The following is a 17,129-nucleotide window of genomic DNA, read 5'->3' as shown; positions in this document are numbered from 1 at the left end:
GAGACGTCCTCGTAAAAGTCGGAGTCAAACATACTCGTCGCTCGATACAACGAAGGAAGGTACCAGGTAGGCAAGCGGACGTCGCCGTCTGTCTTTGCATAGAGGGGTGGAATGCCCAGTCTTACCATGGACCTGGAAACATTTTTCGGATCCGGAACATGCGAGACGGTGACCAGAGGCGATATGCCGAGCGCCCGGAATATGCGAGCGTGAATGTTCCACATTTCGTTCTTACTCATCACGTTGTCCTTGTAAGGCCACTTGCTGAGTCCCACCCTCTGAAGCAGGGAACTGACAAACAATTTAGAGTCTGCATAAGACGTGCGCTCAAGACAAGTCTCATACAACGAGACCACTGCATCGTCTTTCGGCGCCGCTGCTCTTCGTTCCTCAAGAAGAGTTTGAAGCAGCACCTCTGTCTCTTTGTGCTGGTCCGTTCCGAACGAAGATGTTTCGTTCTGTCCACCCTGCGACCAGTTGCCGCAGACAAACGAGTAAAAGTCATCGCACGGATGCGCAGCCGAGCTTAGTGTCCACCTGGACGTCTGGTACGCACACAAAATTCGTTTGCATGGAGGCACAGTCTTCACGGTGGCATGCGTACTGGTTTTCGTTGTGGCAACGCTCGATCTGTCCGTGACGTGAGGAAGCACGTCGACCTTCACTCTTACATCGACTATTCTAGTGGTGACAGTTGGAAGCGCCTTTTTGGTGTTTGCGCCGATGCTCAAAAACCTCATGGCCTTGGTCACCATCACTTGGCCCTCTCTGCTCTGAGAAAACAAGTAAAGACCGACGCCAAGCGCTGCGACTATAGCCAGTGAGCAGCAGGTAAACAGGGCACACGCCGCCGACACCGGGTATTCTTGACTTCCCTGGCGAATCGTACTCACTGGTTTCGCTAACATTTGGCGCCGAGACACTGTCGTGCTGGGCGCGCCCACGGAGTAATGGTGATTCGACGCATCCACTGCGAAAGGCCCACCCATGTTTTGAATAGCGGCGGCAGGCACCTTGGGTGTCGGTCTGTACGCTACCTTCAGTGCAGACGATTGAGACGTTGCAACTACAGGCTTGGAGGGAGGCGAAGAAGACTTCCGCGAAGTTCCAGCTGTGGTATTCACTGCTCTGGGAGTCCCGATGCCTGACACAGGAGAGGAAGCGGCGCGTCGCTTTGACGTTAGGGCCCTGGATGGTTTTCCAGGTCCCGCTGCAGTAACCGTTCGGTAGGCAGAAGCTCGCGGTGATCTCGACGGTGTCGGACTGCGGGAACGGCGTGACAGCGGCGCAGTGCTGAAGGCGGTACCAGGGGGAAACGCTGCTATCGAAGTGAACTCAAAGCGACCGGTGTTAGGGTTGAGAACAACAGTGGCGACGGGGCGGGCCGCAGGCCTAACGCTGCTATGATGACCACGCGACGGCAGGTACACAGGTATAGGTCGCGGGCTTCGCCTCATAATGCTGTGCTAAAAGTACGCACCACGTAGCATTGCGTTCAACTTCGTCTTCGTTTTGTTATTGCGAAGACCTGCTCCGTGTGTTTTCACACTGACATCAACTGCGATTTTGCATGGATAGGGGATGTTAAGGCAACTTTCGCAAAACACAGAAGTGCCTTCAAAGCTTCAACTGATAAGGATAATTATTTCCACAAGAAAAACAACGATTTCTTAGCTGTCGCCCGTGGCTATTTCTTACACAGCGCTTTGGACTTTGCCCGGGACATCGATTTCGGCATCGGCTTCGACTTCGTTATGGACGCCATCCCTGTCTTCGCTATGAGAACTGGCTCTGGCATTGATTTTAGAGGCCGACTACGATATTACTTAGAGTAGGCTTTCAATCCTACCACCTGAGCGCTCACACAAGCCGAGGAGAAAGAGAGAGAATGAATGAATAAACCTTTATTTGTAGCAGTGACTTGTCAGTTGACCACTAGCAAGGACTTTATTAAGTAAAGTCCTTGCTGGGGTCAAGGGAGGCGGGGGGCCGGGAGATCAGCCCTACCGGAGCCCCCCTTTTCTCAGGCGGCGGCCAGACCTTGAGTCTTAGCGGCGTCGCCGACCAGCCGGACTACCCAGAGTTGGTCCAAACTACGCCGTTCTGAGCACCGTTCAAAGATTTATGCGCTGCTCAATTGCCGCCGACATGCTGCCTTTCTTTTATTACCTTCGAAATTGCTTAGTTTGTGGTAAAAGCTCTATTTTTTATTGTTTTTTTTTTCTTGGGCGGCAATGGATATTCGTATTTCCACAATATTCTTCCGCATGTATCATGGAACGACGTCTGGCCAGATAGAGAGGCTAGATGAGCTTTCTTTTTTTTTTTTTTTCAAGCGAAGCTTGTCTATGTCTAGCCTGAACGTCCCTGTCTATTCGCAGAAACTATCATCACCAGCAATGGCTCGAGCGTCGTCGTCGTCTTCCACAGCTGGCTCGTTGGAGCCCCTCGGCGCAACCGCGCGAACGCGCTCGTGCCGTTGCTCCCGCGTTCGTCGTCGTCGTCTTCTTTCACAGCTGCTTCCATTTCCGCTCATCATTCCAGCGTAGAATTTCACTTCTCTTCTGTCGTCGTAATGGGCAGGCCGCGTTTACGGGGGTATGCATAGCCATTGCGGTATGAGCCATTCATTGTCTTACGTGACGCACAGATTTAATTTTGAAGCAATTTCATTTTGAAAAAGCGCAAGCGGCAATGGTGGGCGGATGCTACTAACCACGCCGCCGAGCAAACTCTAGACATCGAACGCAAGCGTTTGTGGTTCGACAACGACTTGTCCCTCATCAGTGTGATCCGCTCTGACGAATAGTGGCACAATGCCTTGGAAGTGTTGAATTAATATTACGCTACTAGTGGAGAAGACCTTGGTGAATTTAGAGTTTGCGGTACGTGTAAGAAATCTTTAATCAAGGGAAAACGGCCTGCGTTCAGCACTGTGAACGAGTACGTATACCTTCCATTTGTTGTGATGGTGATAAGCTTCGCTTATCATCCATCTTCGCGAAGTGGAAGGGCCGACGATTTTTGTTTTCAGTGTCAAAGCGCCAAGCGCGTGGCCAAACGCGCGAGCAGATTGCACAGATTATTCGGCAGTAAATAACTGACGTACTATACCAGACAAAAGTGTTGACATGGTTGTCTTAGTAAGTGGAAGAGCAGGAACTGCACGAGTACCGTAAGAAGAAGGCGGACACGCACGTCTGAATTGGATAAACCCCGGTTAGCTCTTACGCCGGGAGACGCAAGCTTGAACGGCGTCAATTTTCTGCACGTTTTTGACATGCATCTCGTATTCGCAGAAAGAAGGGAGCTCGTAAACGAACAACTTTTGCTTTATACACTTCGCATGTAAAAATAAACGAGCTATACTCATGGCTCCTTTCCCAAGTAGAACACTGAGTGGCCCGTTCTGTTTCTCAATTCCTCTATTGTTTTTGTTTTGTTCTTCTCGTTTGTTTCATCATCACCACCACAGAAGAGTTTTTTATAGTTACAGAGGTGAAATACTAGGGCTGCCGTGCTGTTTCACGCATGGGGGTGCCGGCATGTGGTGGCTTCGAACTGGCATCTTTCTCGTGTAGCCAAGACGAAATGAATACGCGTCTGACTAACAGCACTTCGTCTGTCCAAATCGTTCTTAATTTACCAAAACAGCATACAAAATGCCAATTTTTTTCTTCATGATTGCGTAAAATATCTTCTTTTGTTAAACCGTGAGAGCTCATGGTACAATTATATCAAACGTGAGCAGTACCGGCGGCTGCTAAAGTTGGAGAAGAGAACTGCAAGGTCAGCGTTAACTGTGTGTCATCGTCCTTTTCTTAGTTTTCTTCGCTTACTTGCTGTAATAAGCGTGAGTAAACACTAACGAATAATGTTCTACGGATAAGCAGAAATTTGTTGCGGTGATTTTGTTCTATGAAAGCGTCGTTAAAGCGGAAATGACAACGCTTTATGGGAAGCCACGTTCAAGTTAAGCCTCGCACGTTCACGCCATGTGGGTGTGCGAGGTTTCTTCCGCGTTTGGTTGTCGCACACTTGAAATAAACGTGTTTTGTGTCACGGCATTCACACGGTGGCAACGCGACCATGAGGAAACTTGCATAGATGGTGGCGCCAGATTTCCCTCTAGCTGATATTGTAAGAAACTTTATGATCGCCATTGCACTGCGCCACTGCAGAGCTAAAAAAATGTCGCAGTTTCACCCGAAAGGTGAAGCATCAATTGCGATAGCAACTTAGTAGAGAGCTATACGTAGTAAGGATAGTAGTTTTATCAGCTGTATAAACTTGGACATGCAGCAACAACAGCAACGCGCAGAACTGTTGTCGACGCCGTCGCCGTTTCGCCCGCGTTCGCACCGAACGTGCGCGGCGTTGGTGACTGTTGCCAGGGCCTCTGGGGGCCGCTCGGAGGTTTTCGACGAGATCGGGAAACTCGTCGAGCAGCGTTGGAAGTTTTTACCACCTTCTCGCCTCGCAACGTTTTTATATAAATACGCATTTGGTGCCGCAGCTAAACGTCGCATCCCCTCCCTCCCTCCCGTCCCCCCACGGCCTTTCGCGCGACGGAAGAAGTCGCGTTTGCTATATATATATATATATATATATATATATATATATATATATATATATATATATGATGAGTGTAAAGGAGGAAAGAGACGCTTAATTCTGCAGCTCTTCAGGAAGCACGGCGCAGAACGCGCGTTTGTTCTCCGCCGTGCGTTCGCTCCCCGTGAAAGCGCGCGTCCCTCGCGCCCTTTCACTCGCACATACAGCGTCCGGCGCGCGGCGACGATTTCATCGCCGTTGACGTCATACGGAACCTCACGGCGACGGCTACGGCGACGACGACGGCAGAAATCCTCTTTGAGTGTCCATATAATTGCTATCGCAATAAAAAAAACGCATCCAGCGATCTCTAGATACGCCTGTGATGTGTAAGTCAAATCCATCATATGCCTACTAATTTCTTCATCTCAACTATATACGTGTCTTGTGTCGAGTAAACGCGTGTAGGTTAGCCAACCGGGCGCCACCTTGCGTAACCTCCCGAATTTTACTTATTTCACTTTCTCTCTCTCTCTGATAATCACCTCATTCCACCGGGTAGGGCAGTATTTGAGCTACTAGGTATAGTTAAACCAAATATCGCGAGACGAAGAGGAAGATGATTGCACCTCCTCCTCCTCCTGAATACAGGATCGACTCAATCACGCGCATGGCTCTGTGGCTAAAGCAGGAAAGAGTGTTAAGGGTAAGGGTCATGAAATCATTTCTTTGGAACGTCTACTCCTTGGAAAAAAATGTAGCAGATTCCCTACTGTTGTTCAGCTTCTGATTTATTTAAAGCATTTTTTCTTTACTAAAGTTCTTGTTTTTCTTGCATATTCTTCATTTCATTTAATTTCCCATTTTCTATTTCTGTTTTGGGGATTACGACATTTATTGTGACTTTCTAAAACCTTTCCCAGTTTTTGGTCTATCCACCATAGTGGGTGTGCACCATTGTCTGCGAGGAAAGAAAGAACGGTAAGAAGAAGAAACGATAAAAAGAAAGACAGATACAGAATAAATTTTATGTGTGTGAAAGAAATTTCAGTTTTTCACCGATTAAAAGCATTTCCCGTAAAACATTTTTTTTTCGAGTAAGAAAAGAGAAGATAGCTGTACAAGGTCGGCCGAATGTTGCCGGTGGATTCGTGCTCGTATTGTGGGCAGAGATTAAATGGTTCCCCACACAAAAGCGAAGTCAAAGTAAAAGGCTCCAGGACTGGCGAACGCATAGAAGTATCCCGCTTCTAAGTCACGTCTTAATTGGTTTTCCGCGAAAAAACTTTTCGCTACCGGCAACAGTAGTGATGTTTTTCTTGAACAAAAAAATATATATATATACAGTCGTCCCAACGCCAAGGACAAACCACACAGCTTGGGCCACGCTAAGGAAGAGTCGTCGGCACGACTATACTTATAGCACGGGAGAGCAATGCTTATATGCAGAACTTTATTTGACGCGTTTCTCTATATTAAAGTCATTCTAGTGCTTACGTTTGAGTTATCTGTCTTCTTGTGGCCTTCATTTGTTTTCTTTTACATTGGTAGGTTGTGAACGGGATATTTTTTGTAATCTTTCCTACTTCCCCTCGTACGTATGTGCCATCAATTGTCGAGAGAAAACAACAATGGCCGCCGATAGGGCTATGCAGTGTGCACGTAAAATTACTAGACAGAAAAAAAAAACGTAAAAGGCTCGCGAAATCCCCATTTTGTTATCAACATGATCTGTCGTGTTAATGTGAATGTCTTTGGCCTAGCTCAGTAAGGTAACCGCAAATAGTAACCCCGCCATTATAATCACCATAATTACATATTTCCCTGTATTTTTAAACCTCAATTCACTGATCCAGACACAAAAATTATGGGGTCTTACGTGCCAAAAGCATAACCTGATTAGGAGCCACGCCGTAGTGGGGGACTCCGGAACAATTTGGACCACCTGAGGATCTTTAACGTGCCCCTAAATCAGAGTACACGGATGTTTTCGCATTTTGCCCCCATCGAAATAAGGCCGCCGTGGCCGGGATTCGATCCCGCGACCTCGTGCTTAGCAGCCCAACACCATAGCCACTAAGCAACCACGGCGGGTGATTCGATTCAGACACAGGAATGTTCGTTTCGCTGTCTACGATTTCCTTATCGAGGAGAAATGATTTCGCTGTCGAATTTACCTGACTTCCTTGTGTGATTTTCGTGATGGATTGAAACGACTCTCGATTTACTTTCCCATTGTTTCTGTTCTTTTAACGTTACATGCAATATTACCTTTCAGTATCGCTGACTTTTTATCAATTCGTGAAAGTTTATTTGCGGTTGCTATTTCGAATAATCCATTTGAGTCTTGGCCAAAGCCCCATAGTGGGTACGAGCCACGTACGTGCGTTGCTTGGCTAACGGCAACACGAACAACGACAACTGTAATGAGAAAAAAATATTATTTGAAATTTCCTTTCGCTATAAATGGCCTGGATCTTTCCTGCAGTGTTATCATTTCATTTGGAGCTTCAACTCTCGGGTACAACTCTCGGGTACAGTTTATCCTTGGCGTTGGGACGACTGTGTACCTTTTTTTTCTTTTTTTCAAGAAAAACATCACTACTGTTGCCGGTACATCTGCCTCCTTTACCATTCTTATTTCCATACATTTCAATTCAGGCTTCATTCATTTTTCTTGCAACTGTCACAGTAAACTTATCATTTCTCGCTCATTCCAAACTGTATGTAAGCTTTATATTTGTTAGTTTGTATCCACACAAACATTGGCGAATCCACCATAGTGGGTATGAGCCATCTGTTTCTTGCTGAGCAGCAACAACGACAGCCATGGCTGGGTCAAGGTGTCGCCCCTTTCGTCGGGCTCAAAGCCGACGAAAGCAGGCTCGGGCGGCAACGCATGGCCTCCAGCTATGAGAACCGAGTGATGGGGCGCCCGCCATAGCAGTTTCGAGGGGAGCGCGCCGGCCTCGACGGCATGGAAGGACCGCTCAGTGTCTGGACGAGCTTCATCAGCGGCTGGCACTTATGCTGGGTGCTGCTGGATGACCGTAACGGCATGCTATACCGATTCAAGGTGCACGCGCTACACGCTTGTTGTGATCATTCCATTACAGATAACGCGTTGTCTCGGAGGACATAGCCAGATGTGCATATAGTGCAGCAACATCAGCAAATAAGCACAACAGTAAGAGAGGCACATTGCAAAGACACCTCTTCATCCGGCATTGAGATGAGCATACCTTGTTTCAAAGTTTACGCGTGAGTTTCAACCACTAACCACAACTGTGCCATAAGGACTTGGCGGTCTCTCAAGTTTTTGGAGGACGGGATTTGTACAGGTTGACGATACATTGAAATGTGCGCTCAGTTACAGTTCCTTATTGAAGAGCAGGGCCGTTAGAGGAGGTCAGGTAATGCAAAGCATTGTAGCGCAGTCCGGTTATACAGCGCTGGATTTTTTTTTCTTACTTACGTGCTTCGTCATGACCCTTTTCTTTATTTTTTACATATAGCTGCACGCTGGTTCTCAGTATCTGCTTAAACGTTAATGCACTGAGGCAACGTATAGTTTGAGGCCCTTTCCCACGATATCTTGTTCACTGGTGATCCTGAACAATAGCGCATATATGATCGTACACCTTCTGTCCGGACCTGCAATCGAATGTGTAACCTCCGTCTCGGCAAAACCACTGCAGTTTCATTCTCTCCTTTTCTTTCTTTCGCATCCTGGCTGCAACGAAGTCGCAGCCAGGACACTAGGAACAGTAGAGGGTTGCTACAGACCTTCACCTGGGATGCTGTGATTACGACAAGATATAAAATGTCGTGCTATCATATGGCATTTTGGTTGGCAGTGAGGTTGTTACTTCGTTTGTCTGCTCATGTGTCATGACATTTCGTGATCTACAGTTGGCATGTGGATATGCAGCAGGTCGCACAAGAAAGCTATCGCTGACATTGTCAATCGACTTCAACGGTTCCTGTCACAATTTCTTCGACGTTGCGAACCATCTAAGTAATCAGCTTATTGGAAGAGCGGCTGACAAGGTGAGCTAGGTTTTAGTACAAGGCGAAAAGCTATCTTATGGTACGTTGGACTAGTTTATACAGCGCTCTGACTTAGTTTGCAGCGATGTAGAGCCCTCTCGAGACTGAATCCAGAGACGGCCTACCCGATCCGAATGTTCAGAGCGGAAGAATCGGAGAAGGCGCGTGACGAGAATTCTGTCGGATCTCGGTCGCGCTCTTGGCTGGAGCGCGGCGTTCTAAATGGACCAAGCCAATGTGCTCCAAGCGCTCTATTTCCACCAGCCAATTGTGAAGCACACACGCCTGGGCGTTCTACAGCACTCGAAAGCAACCACTCGAATATGCCATTATATCGCATATGCTAAGCTGTTCGTGCCACCCTTTAATGGTGCGTGCGTGCCTAGTCAGAAATCTATCCCATTCTGCCTTTCATCACTTCAATTTATTTTAGCTTCTGTTGAGTCACGGAGTCATACAAGCACAAATGAATTGTCACATAACAGAAAAAGATGCTGCCTTATCCATGCGTCTATTTCTTGATGTGGTTATGTCATATAGACAAATATACATATAAATGGTCATCTACCGGTCCCGCTTATGTGTCTACTTCTTTGTGGTCGTGTGCTTTTGATCTGAAGTAATTGATTGGCCTGCATCATTAGCTTGAATTCATTAGTTCAGGACCACGTTCTACGTAACAAAATAGCCGCGTAAAATGAAAGTGGGGCCTTGGGCAGTATAGGTAAAAGTTTCAAACACTGAATAAAGCAAATGAGGGGCACCTCAAAAGCGAAAAACATGGTTAACGCAAAGCTATTGTGCTTTTTGCATCCTGTTATAGCAGCAAGCCCATGTCAGATGCCATCTCTTTGCAGTCACATCACCAGAGGCGGCAACGACTTGGCCTCCTAGCTAAATTCAGCGGCATCAATCTCCTAGTAAGTGCGAGCCAACCTCTTTCTTTTTGTGCTAGAGCACGTGATCAGTGATCAATATATTACTGGCTCGAGGAAAACCAAACGGAGTCCAAAGTTCTTCTAGTGCCCACGCAAAGGTATCGTCACCGTTGTCAGCAGTAAGTTCTCTTTAAAAATGGCCCACCCGTTTTCAGTTACAAAACCCTGATCGCAAGCCAATCGCGGTTAGAAAAAAAAACGAGATATTTCAGAGTGAAGAGTTAAATTTATTGTATTTGCATATGCAGAGAGCTGTGATACATATCCATACATGGCGTACGACACACTGACCGTACCCTGCTCTATGAATTTTGCACAGGGTGCCATTGTGACGAAGGACCCCAAAGAACCCAACGGTTTCTCCGTTGTTTCTGAAGGCCGAGAGTACAGATTCCAAGGTTGGTAGATTATGCCGGGTGTCGGAAGTCATGTTCGAGACAAAATGTACCCCAACTGCGCGCAGTGGCACCTTATTACTAAACAGACCTGCGGTCAGGGGCGTAGCCAGAAACTTTTTTTGGGGGGGAGCACCCACTTGACCGAGGACGGCATTGGCCCGTGGGTAAGGGGGGCGGGGCAGGGGGCACGTGCCCGGCGTGCCCCTCCCCTCCTTCCCCCTGGCTACAACACTGCTTGCAGTGATTAAAGTCAGCTTCCAGACACAAAGCACAATACCAAAGATTTAGCATTTGTGCAAAGCCAAGCGCTAAAGTGGCACAGAAAAGGAGAGCATATATGAACACGAAAGATGCAGAAAATACTTGCGTCAGTGCGTGCGGGCGTGTACTCTTCTTTTCCGTACCACTTTAACGCTCCCCTTCGTGCAAGATTTCAAACCAACTAGCCCAGCAGTTATCTATTCTAATGGTTTACGTGCTAGCTTTTCTGACTTCGTAGCTAAAGTTCCTAAACAGTTTTCACTAAGAGGAAACAAGTGTCGGCTCTATAGCACACGTTTTTCGACGCCACTTTTCAACCTCAGAACGTCAACGGCATGCTGACGAATCACGCTTCACCGCTAAAGCTGTAAAGATAAATGAAACGAATTAAGGACGGAGTGGAAGGGGGCGTTGCATCGTTGGGTTTTTAAGGTGTTTACACACCATTGTAGTTTAAATTACGTTTAGGACACAAACACGCTGCGCACATGCTGCATAAACGTGTGTTTAGAACTCAGAGACACGGGCAACCAATTTACACGCGGGAAACGTCACTCGCCTTCCACGCAGCTCCCACCGAAGAAGAGCGCGACGCGTGGGTGATGGAGCTCGAAGAGGCGGTTCTTCGACAGATGGTCTGTCGCCGAGCTTACCACGTGAGTGAGTCGTTAGTGGATGATATGGGAGTTGGTTCTCGAGGAGTGCTCACCACGTGTTTCACTTCAAGTCCAAGTGAAACAAAATTTGAGACCGCGTAAAACGCCTAGTTTAAGACAGTGCAAATATAAACCACCCTCCGCGCAAAATTTTACGTTTGAAATTGCCAGTGGATGCGTCACGCAAACCTCACATAAGTTGGCGTTTTCGATACCGAAATTGAAAGCAAAATTTAAAACACCACCAATGTCACCCGCCGGAAGTGACGCATGACCAAGGGCGCACGGCTCCTCGGCGTGACCTCCGAGATCAGGCGCAGCCCACGGCGCGCTGAACAATCTCGGGGGCCACATGCTGGAACTTACGTCATATCCGCTAACAACCTGGTTGTTTGCTTATGAGTTATTTAAAGGCGACTAATAATAAAATTGGACAATTACCAGCCATTCCGGCTTTGCCAAGGTTTCTGCGATAGAGTGCTTCAATTTGGCCAAAGTAAAATTCCGTTGCAGTTGTCTTTTAATCGTTTCTCCATCTTGCCAACAAGTACAGCCAGACATATCTCGCGGTAAGTAGAGATCAATCGTCAGTGGAATAAATCGCGCAATCAGCATTAATCTCCCTATAGAATGCATGGAAAAAATGCAAGAGATGCTTATTAAAACCCCACACACCAGCTGCTAGCTTTCTTCGCAATTGCATTTATGGAAACCACTTGGCTACTAACTCAGCTAGTCACCAAGGTCACCAACTAATCACCAAGTACAATCTTTGCTGGCTTAATATTACAATATGTCCTGGCGACGACATCTGCGTTTAATGCGCTAGCGGTTATCGAACAGTAACTTTGCTATATAATGGCACAACCTATTTCTTGGGACTGCACCATTCGAGTACACGAGCTTTACTGCGGTTCACTGCATAATATAAAGTGGGAACATACCTTTTCAACTTTAACACCAAGCCTCCCATTCGCGGTTCCGTAATGTCTGGGAAATACACTAAAAGTAGTTTTCACTATTGCACTGTAGCTTTTCCATTTGATAGTTGAGGCGGCGCCCGCAATACAAAAGCGTGCAGATCATCGCGATATAATCAAGTTGAACTACCATGTCTATACGTGCAAATCAGATACCACTACTCGCAGATATGGGACAGAAGATACATCGGGCCGACTCTGGCCCTTGTGAACGCCAAGCTGCAGGATGCCGGACTTCTGTACGAGGAGCTGGCATGCAGTTTGCAGGTGAGCGCACAAAAGAAGTTGAGATGACCGTAATCATTTGCCCCAGAGATCTCAAGAACACCCGATGAAGCGCAAGGACGTTTGTTCGAAGGTTGTACGTGTGCCGTTTAGCTTCTGCGTTCACTAGTAGTTTATGACAACATCAAGCAGCCACCATACCAATGCACTAAAAATCCTAAACTATTACACTGAAGATACGTGCGCAAGGTTATGCAACCATATATCGAGCTTCGAGAAGGTATTAGGCCCTTCAGGAACCATTCATTGTGCTGCCCCGATAGGGTACTTTAGTAACCGTACAGATGCAGCTAAAGTAAATTAGCACGCTGAAGACAGGTACGACAAGATAATGAGCTTCGTGTAAACATTGGGCCTTTGTGGAAGGTGAGATTCATTGGGCTGTCAAGACAGTGTATCTGTTCGTAATGGTTGCATGCTATAACAAGTAATTAAAACGAAACAAGATTTTGTTAACAAAGCACCATTTCGGCGTTCTTTCAGTTTTACTTTGCCGTAATCTCACGTATCTTCCTTCTCCAGGAGCTCGACAGGCGTTGGTCAACTGAAGAGGCAGGCCAGAGAACGCGATGGCCGGGCGTCATACGAGACTTACTGGTTTGTATGCCACGGCAGCTTTTTTGTAGCCCGTGTGGCAGTCGAGAAAACTGAAGCTGGAAGGACATGCAATTCTTAAATCCTAGCTCGTATATTTATCATTCTTATTCGTTAGATTGATTGATTGATTGTCAAAGATGATAGATCGTCTCTGCTAAGCGATAATCGGTCTAACACATCAAGTGGGAGCATAAGAAAACCGAGAGTTACAGACGCGTTTTTAAGGCAACGGGATTTGTCAGAGTACAATGACCCATACGGTTTCCTACACAATATACTAGACGGAACCCTGGCGTTAATTTCTGTGAGAGCTGTAAACATGGCGGTTACAGCCAGATGTAAATAATGGCTCGTACTTGCATGAATTTCGTCGTTCTGGCTTAATTCAAACGGATTTGTAACATTACAAATCGATAATTTTGGACAGAATAGTTCGTTACAAACGAAACAATTCACAGAAATCATGAGCGCAGTCTTACTGTCTTCTGCATATATATAAATATATGATTGCTTCACAATTTAATGCAAACTTCCTCAATGAGGGTACTCGTTGCGTGGCCCGATGTAGCAGCATAGCAGACGACCAACCGATCAAGTCGGAGTGAGCGCCAAAATGTCCCGACGTTCTGCTGCTTCGTGACCACTTTCTCACGTCATGACGTCGTGACGCATACTCGTCCTGGAAAACTAAACAAACTTTGATCGCAAATCACAGAACGCTCTTACGCTTGAATTGTTCGCCAGAGCAAATTGTGAATTCTGCCCCTGGTTTGCAGAGCAGCTAATATAGCCAAATTATTTAATGTCCTTTGAGGCATGCTAGTATTCTTTCTAGCATTTCGTGCTTCAAGACTTTCATTCAACTAAAAATATGAAAAATCGAAAAATTTCATGTCCGTATTTAGTTAAATAAGCATGGAGATTTATTTATTTATTTAGTTTCACAAACTGCTAGCCTCAGTTTTTGAGGCTGTGACAGAATAATGCGCGGTAGGTTGCTGCCGCTAGGTAAGAAAATAGACTCGGATAATATTTTTCGAAAATAATTCAATAGACGTGCAACTTACGGTCTCTTGTGTAAAAAGGTTCCACTTTCGAATTGTGCAGGGAAAAGGAATAAGAATAAGTGTTTGCGTGGAATCTCTACTCTGTCAAGTGCTTCCTGTGTTTACTTCTAGTTAGTCTCGTTTGTGTGAGTGATACATATTTGTCGCGGTCGATTTTGGCTAGGTTATTTAAAAGTTGGAAGAGAAACTTGAGACGTAAGAAGTTCGCGCGTTACTGAACGTTGGGATTCTAGCCTTAGCTAGAAGTTCGGAAGAAGCGTAACAGTCATTTGTATTGTAGATAAATATTATAGCCTTACGTTGTACTTTTCCTAATTTCACTATTCCTGCATTGGTGCGGGAAAACCAACTTTTCTATACCACACTCTAACACTGGTCTAATAAGGGAGGTGTAGGCTAAGATTATGGTATCAGAAGAGGCGGATTTTAACGTTTGTTCTAACGAATAAAGGCTAGAAAAACGTTTTCTCGCTAGTGTAATAGACATGTCTTTTCCATCTTAGATCTGATGTTATAAATGCTCCAAGGTACTTGTATTCGCGAACCTTGTATTCGTGGTAGCTGATGGGCTCAATATTTCCTTCTAGATATTGTCGTTTAGATAAAAGGACAATGAAATTGTGGACGGTGAAAACCAGTAACGGAGGACACAATGCAGTGGTCGCTTATATAGTTTAACAAACCGGACTGAGCGCGCAGCGAATATGAAGCATTTCGTAGCATTTCAGTGTTTCCAAAAGCAGACGTGTTTCTCTGGAACTCGTTCGTACCGTGTCGATGCCAGTCAGAGAGGACTGAGCCTCACGCTTTTAAAGTGATTTATTTTCTTTGAATGGGTCCCAACACGTAAGAACTTAGGAAGTTACAATATTTGCTAGCTCATACCGTGTTCGCGATTCGATACGTTTCGCCATTTATTCTCAAGAGGCCGATATGCAGTTGAACTTTTGGCAGTGCGGCTAACTGCAATGTTTAAGATCCACAATTTCACTAACGTAAAAATTTCGCAAGAGGACGATATGCAGTTGAACTTTTGGCAGTGCGGCTAACTGCAATGTTTAAGATCCACAATTTCACTAACGTAAAAGTTCCCTGCCACTTTTATTTCTAAATGTTTATATTAAGCCACACAAAGACGGACATAAAGTTCACGAAATAATGTACGGCGCGTAATTTTAAGCTAATCCTACGACCTCAGTAAAAGCTAGCTAGCTCGCACAGGTTTATCCTACTCAACATTATTGACAAGGAGCAAAAGGTGTTCAGCCACATGGACTTACTGGAGCCGGTTCCTCTATGATTTAAACGCGGTACTATGGATGTGGTGGTTAACGCAAACACGTAACGAAATGGAAGTTAGCCTTTGCCACTAACACACAAAACTATTTATAATGCCACAAACACACAACGATCTTACCGGCCGACACTGCCGCAAGTCCTCTGTTGCACCTTGCCTTTTTCGTATAACGGTTTTACTTTGCCTTTATTGCAGGCTTTCCTTACAACTGCTCGTGCCGCCATGGCGTTGCTGGAAAACCTAAAGGTAAGCTCGATGAATCGTTGATTCACAGAATAAATGTAGAATTGTCGCTCTCAGGTATTAAATATACCTAAGTGTTGCCGTTTAACGATCACGTTACACGTCTTCGAGTTTCGAAGGTAATATACAGGGTGCCCCAACTGTCGTGCACCAAGATTTAAAGATATGCAAATGCCACGTAGCTGGACAGAACCAAGGTAATGTTGTTTACCGTCGCTTGGAGATACTCAGATTATTTCTTGCATTCCGCCTAATTACATAATTAGTCTTAATTAAATAACCAACTTCTCAAGTATGATAATTAGATGTAAAAGTTTCAATGAGAAAATTGTAGAGCAACATGAAAACCTCCCGATACAGCTTTCTGTTGCTCAATACGGGCGACATAAAAGTGTTTTTCCGAGCGTGAAAGACACCCGCGAATACAACGCAAAGTGCCTCGAGCGGCCAGTCGCGCGGCAATTTTGCGTGTATTCACGGGCTTCTTTCAAGCTCGGAAAAACGCTTTTATGTAGCACGTATTGAGCAACACAAAGCCGTATAGGGAGTTTTTCGTGCTGCTCTACAATTTTCTCATTGAAACTTTTCATCTAAATATATTATTTAAGAAGTTGGTTATTTAATTAAGACTAATTATGTAATTAGGCGGAATGCAAGAAATAATCTGAGTATCTCCAAGCTACGGCAAACAACTTTAACATTTAATATATATATATATATATATATATATATATATATATATGTTTCACTTAGTTGGGGCATATTTGTTGAAACACATTAACAAGATTAAGATGTTCCGAGTAGTGAAACGCACGCGTAAAAAAGTCAGAGTGGATACACAGTTATAACAGTGGCAAGAAGCTCGACCGAAGTAATTAGGAACCTACACTCAAGAACGCTAGTTCCACGTAGTGTCAACTTAATAAGTCGAACCAATTTGCAAACATGTCCCATTTACTTAGCCGAACTTATGTGGAACAAGATTAAGAGCTTTTTAGAGGAACATCTAAACAGACCGAATTTAGGTGCACCTGACATGAGACTTTCTTCTTTTCTCGATGAATTCGTGCCCATTTCTGTCAACTTACCGTAAGAGAAAAAGAGATAATGCGCTACGATGACACGGGAAAAAATTTTGTCGCAGGAAATGATTCTTCCAGGACTCCTGGCGCAGCTGGACACAATGCAACCACGCAAGAAAGCAGCCACCATGCTCAGCTTGCTCAGGACGCAGGCAGCCGGTGAGAGGAAGCCGCTCGCATGCGAGAACGCCGCTTACGGCTGCGGCTGAATTCCGGGCATTTATCGCAGGCCTCCAGGCGCCTTCATCCCTACAAAGCCGCATAAACTTTGTTGCGAAAGGAAATATCGGCAAATTACGTACGCCGCTGCCGTGCCATTTCATACGGAGCAACAACTCCCGCCCACTCCCCTTCTACACTCATTATAGAAATACCGCTTTTACATAATCTTCTCCCAGATTACCAAGATAAAAAAAAGAAGTTAGGAACACCAACAACATCAGCACGACATCGCCATTCTAATGAAGAACGTGCAGTGGAGAAGTGCTCCAAACGGTATTGACCCTTACCTAACCGTATTTTGCCTGCGGCAAATTGTGCGCGGCTCGATTAACGTCCTTGACACGCTCTAGTGCTAGAGGTACGAGAAGATCATTCGCTGTTGTGATCAACAAGATAGTGATGACATGAAAATGATGCATAAAGCAATCGCGGAATTCTTCGCAGTGCAATATTAAAGCGTTTCCAAAACGGTCCATCGCCACCCTCTCCTCTTCTGAAG

General features: G+C 45.6%; 1 protein-coding gene across 1 annotated transcript in view; it reads left to right on the top strand.

Moving 5' to 3' along the window:
* Nucleotides 1-7,381: 7,381 nt before the first annotated feature.
* The window catches only part of LOC119462091 (oxysterol-binding protein-related protein 9), a 33,498-nt gene continuing 23,750 nt past the window's right edge, over nt 7,382-17,129 (top strand). The window contains exons 1-8 of the mRNA XM_049672831.1: nt 7,382-7,630; nt 9,462-9,524; nt 9,862-9,940; nt 10,772-10,857; nt 12,006-12,104; nt 12,645-12,719; nt 15,279-15,329; nt 16,471-16,567. Coding sequence (XP_049528788.1) covers nt 7,532-7,630; nt 9,462-9,524; nt 9,862-9,940; nt 10,772-10,857; nt 12,006-12,104; nt 12,645-12,719; nt 15,279-15,329; nt 16,471-16,567 — 649 coding nt within the window. The 5' untranslated portion in view covers nt 7,382-7,531. The remainder of the gene's footprint in view (nt 7,631-9,461; nt 9,525-9,861; nt 9,941-10,771; nt 10,858-12,005; nt 12,105-12,644; nt 12,720-15,278; nt 15,330-16,470; nt 16,568-17,129) is intronic.

Source organism: Dermacentor silvarum, chromosome 8, assembly GCF_013339745.2.
Source record: "Dermacentor silvarum isolate Dsil-2018 chromosome 8, BIME_Dsil_1.4, whole genome shotgun sequence".
In the NCBI taxonomy this organism is placed as follows: Eukaryota; Metazoa; Arthropoda; class Arachnida; order Ixodida; family Ixodidae; genus Dermacentor; species Dermacentor silvarum.
The sequence above is the reverse complement of the archived record's forward strand: the minus strand, read 5'-3'. Positions and strand labels throughout refer to the sequence as shown.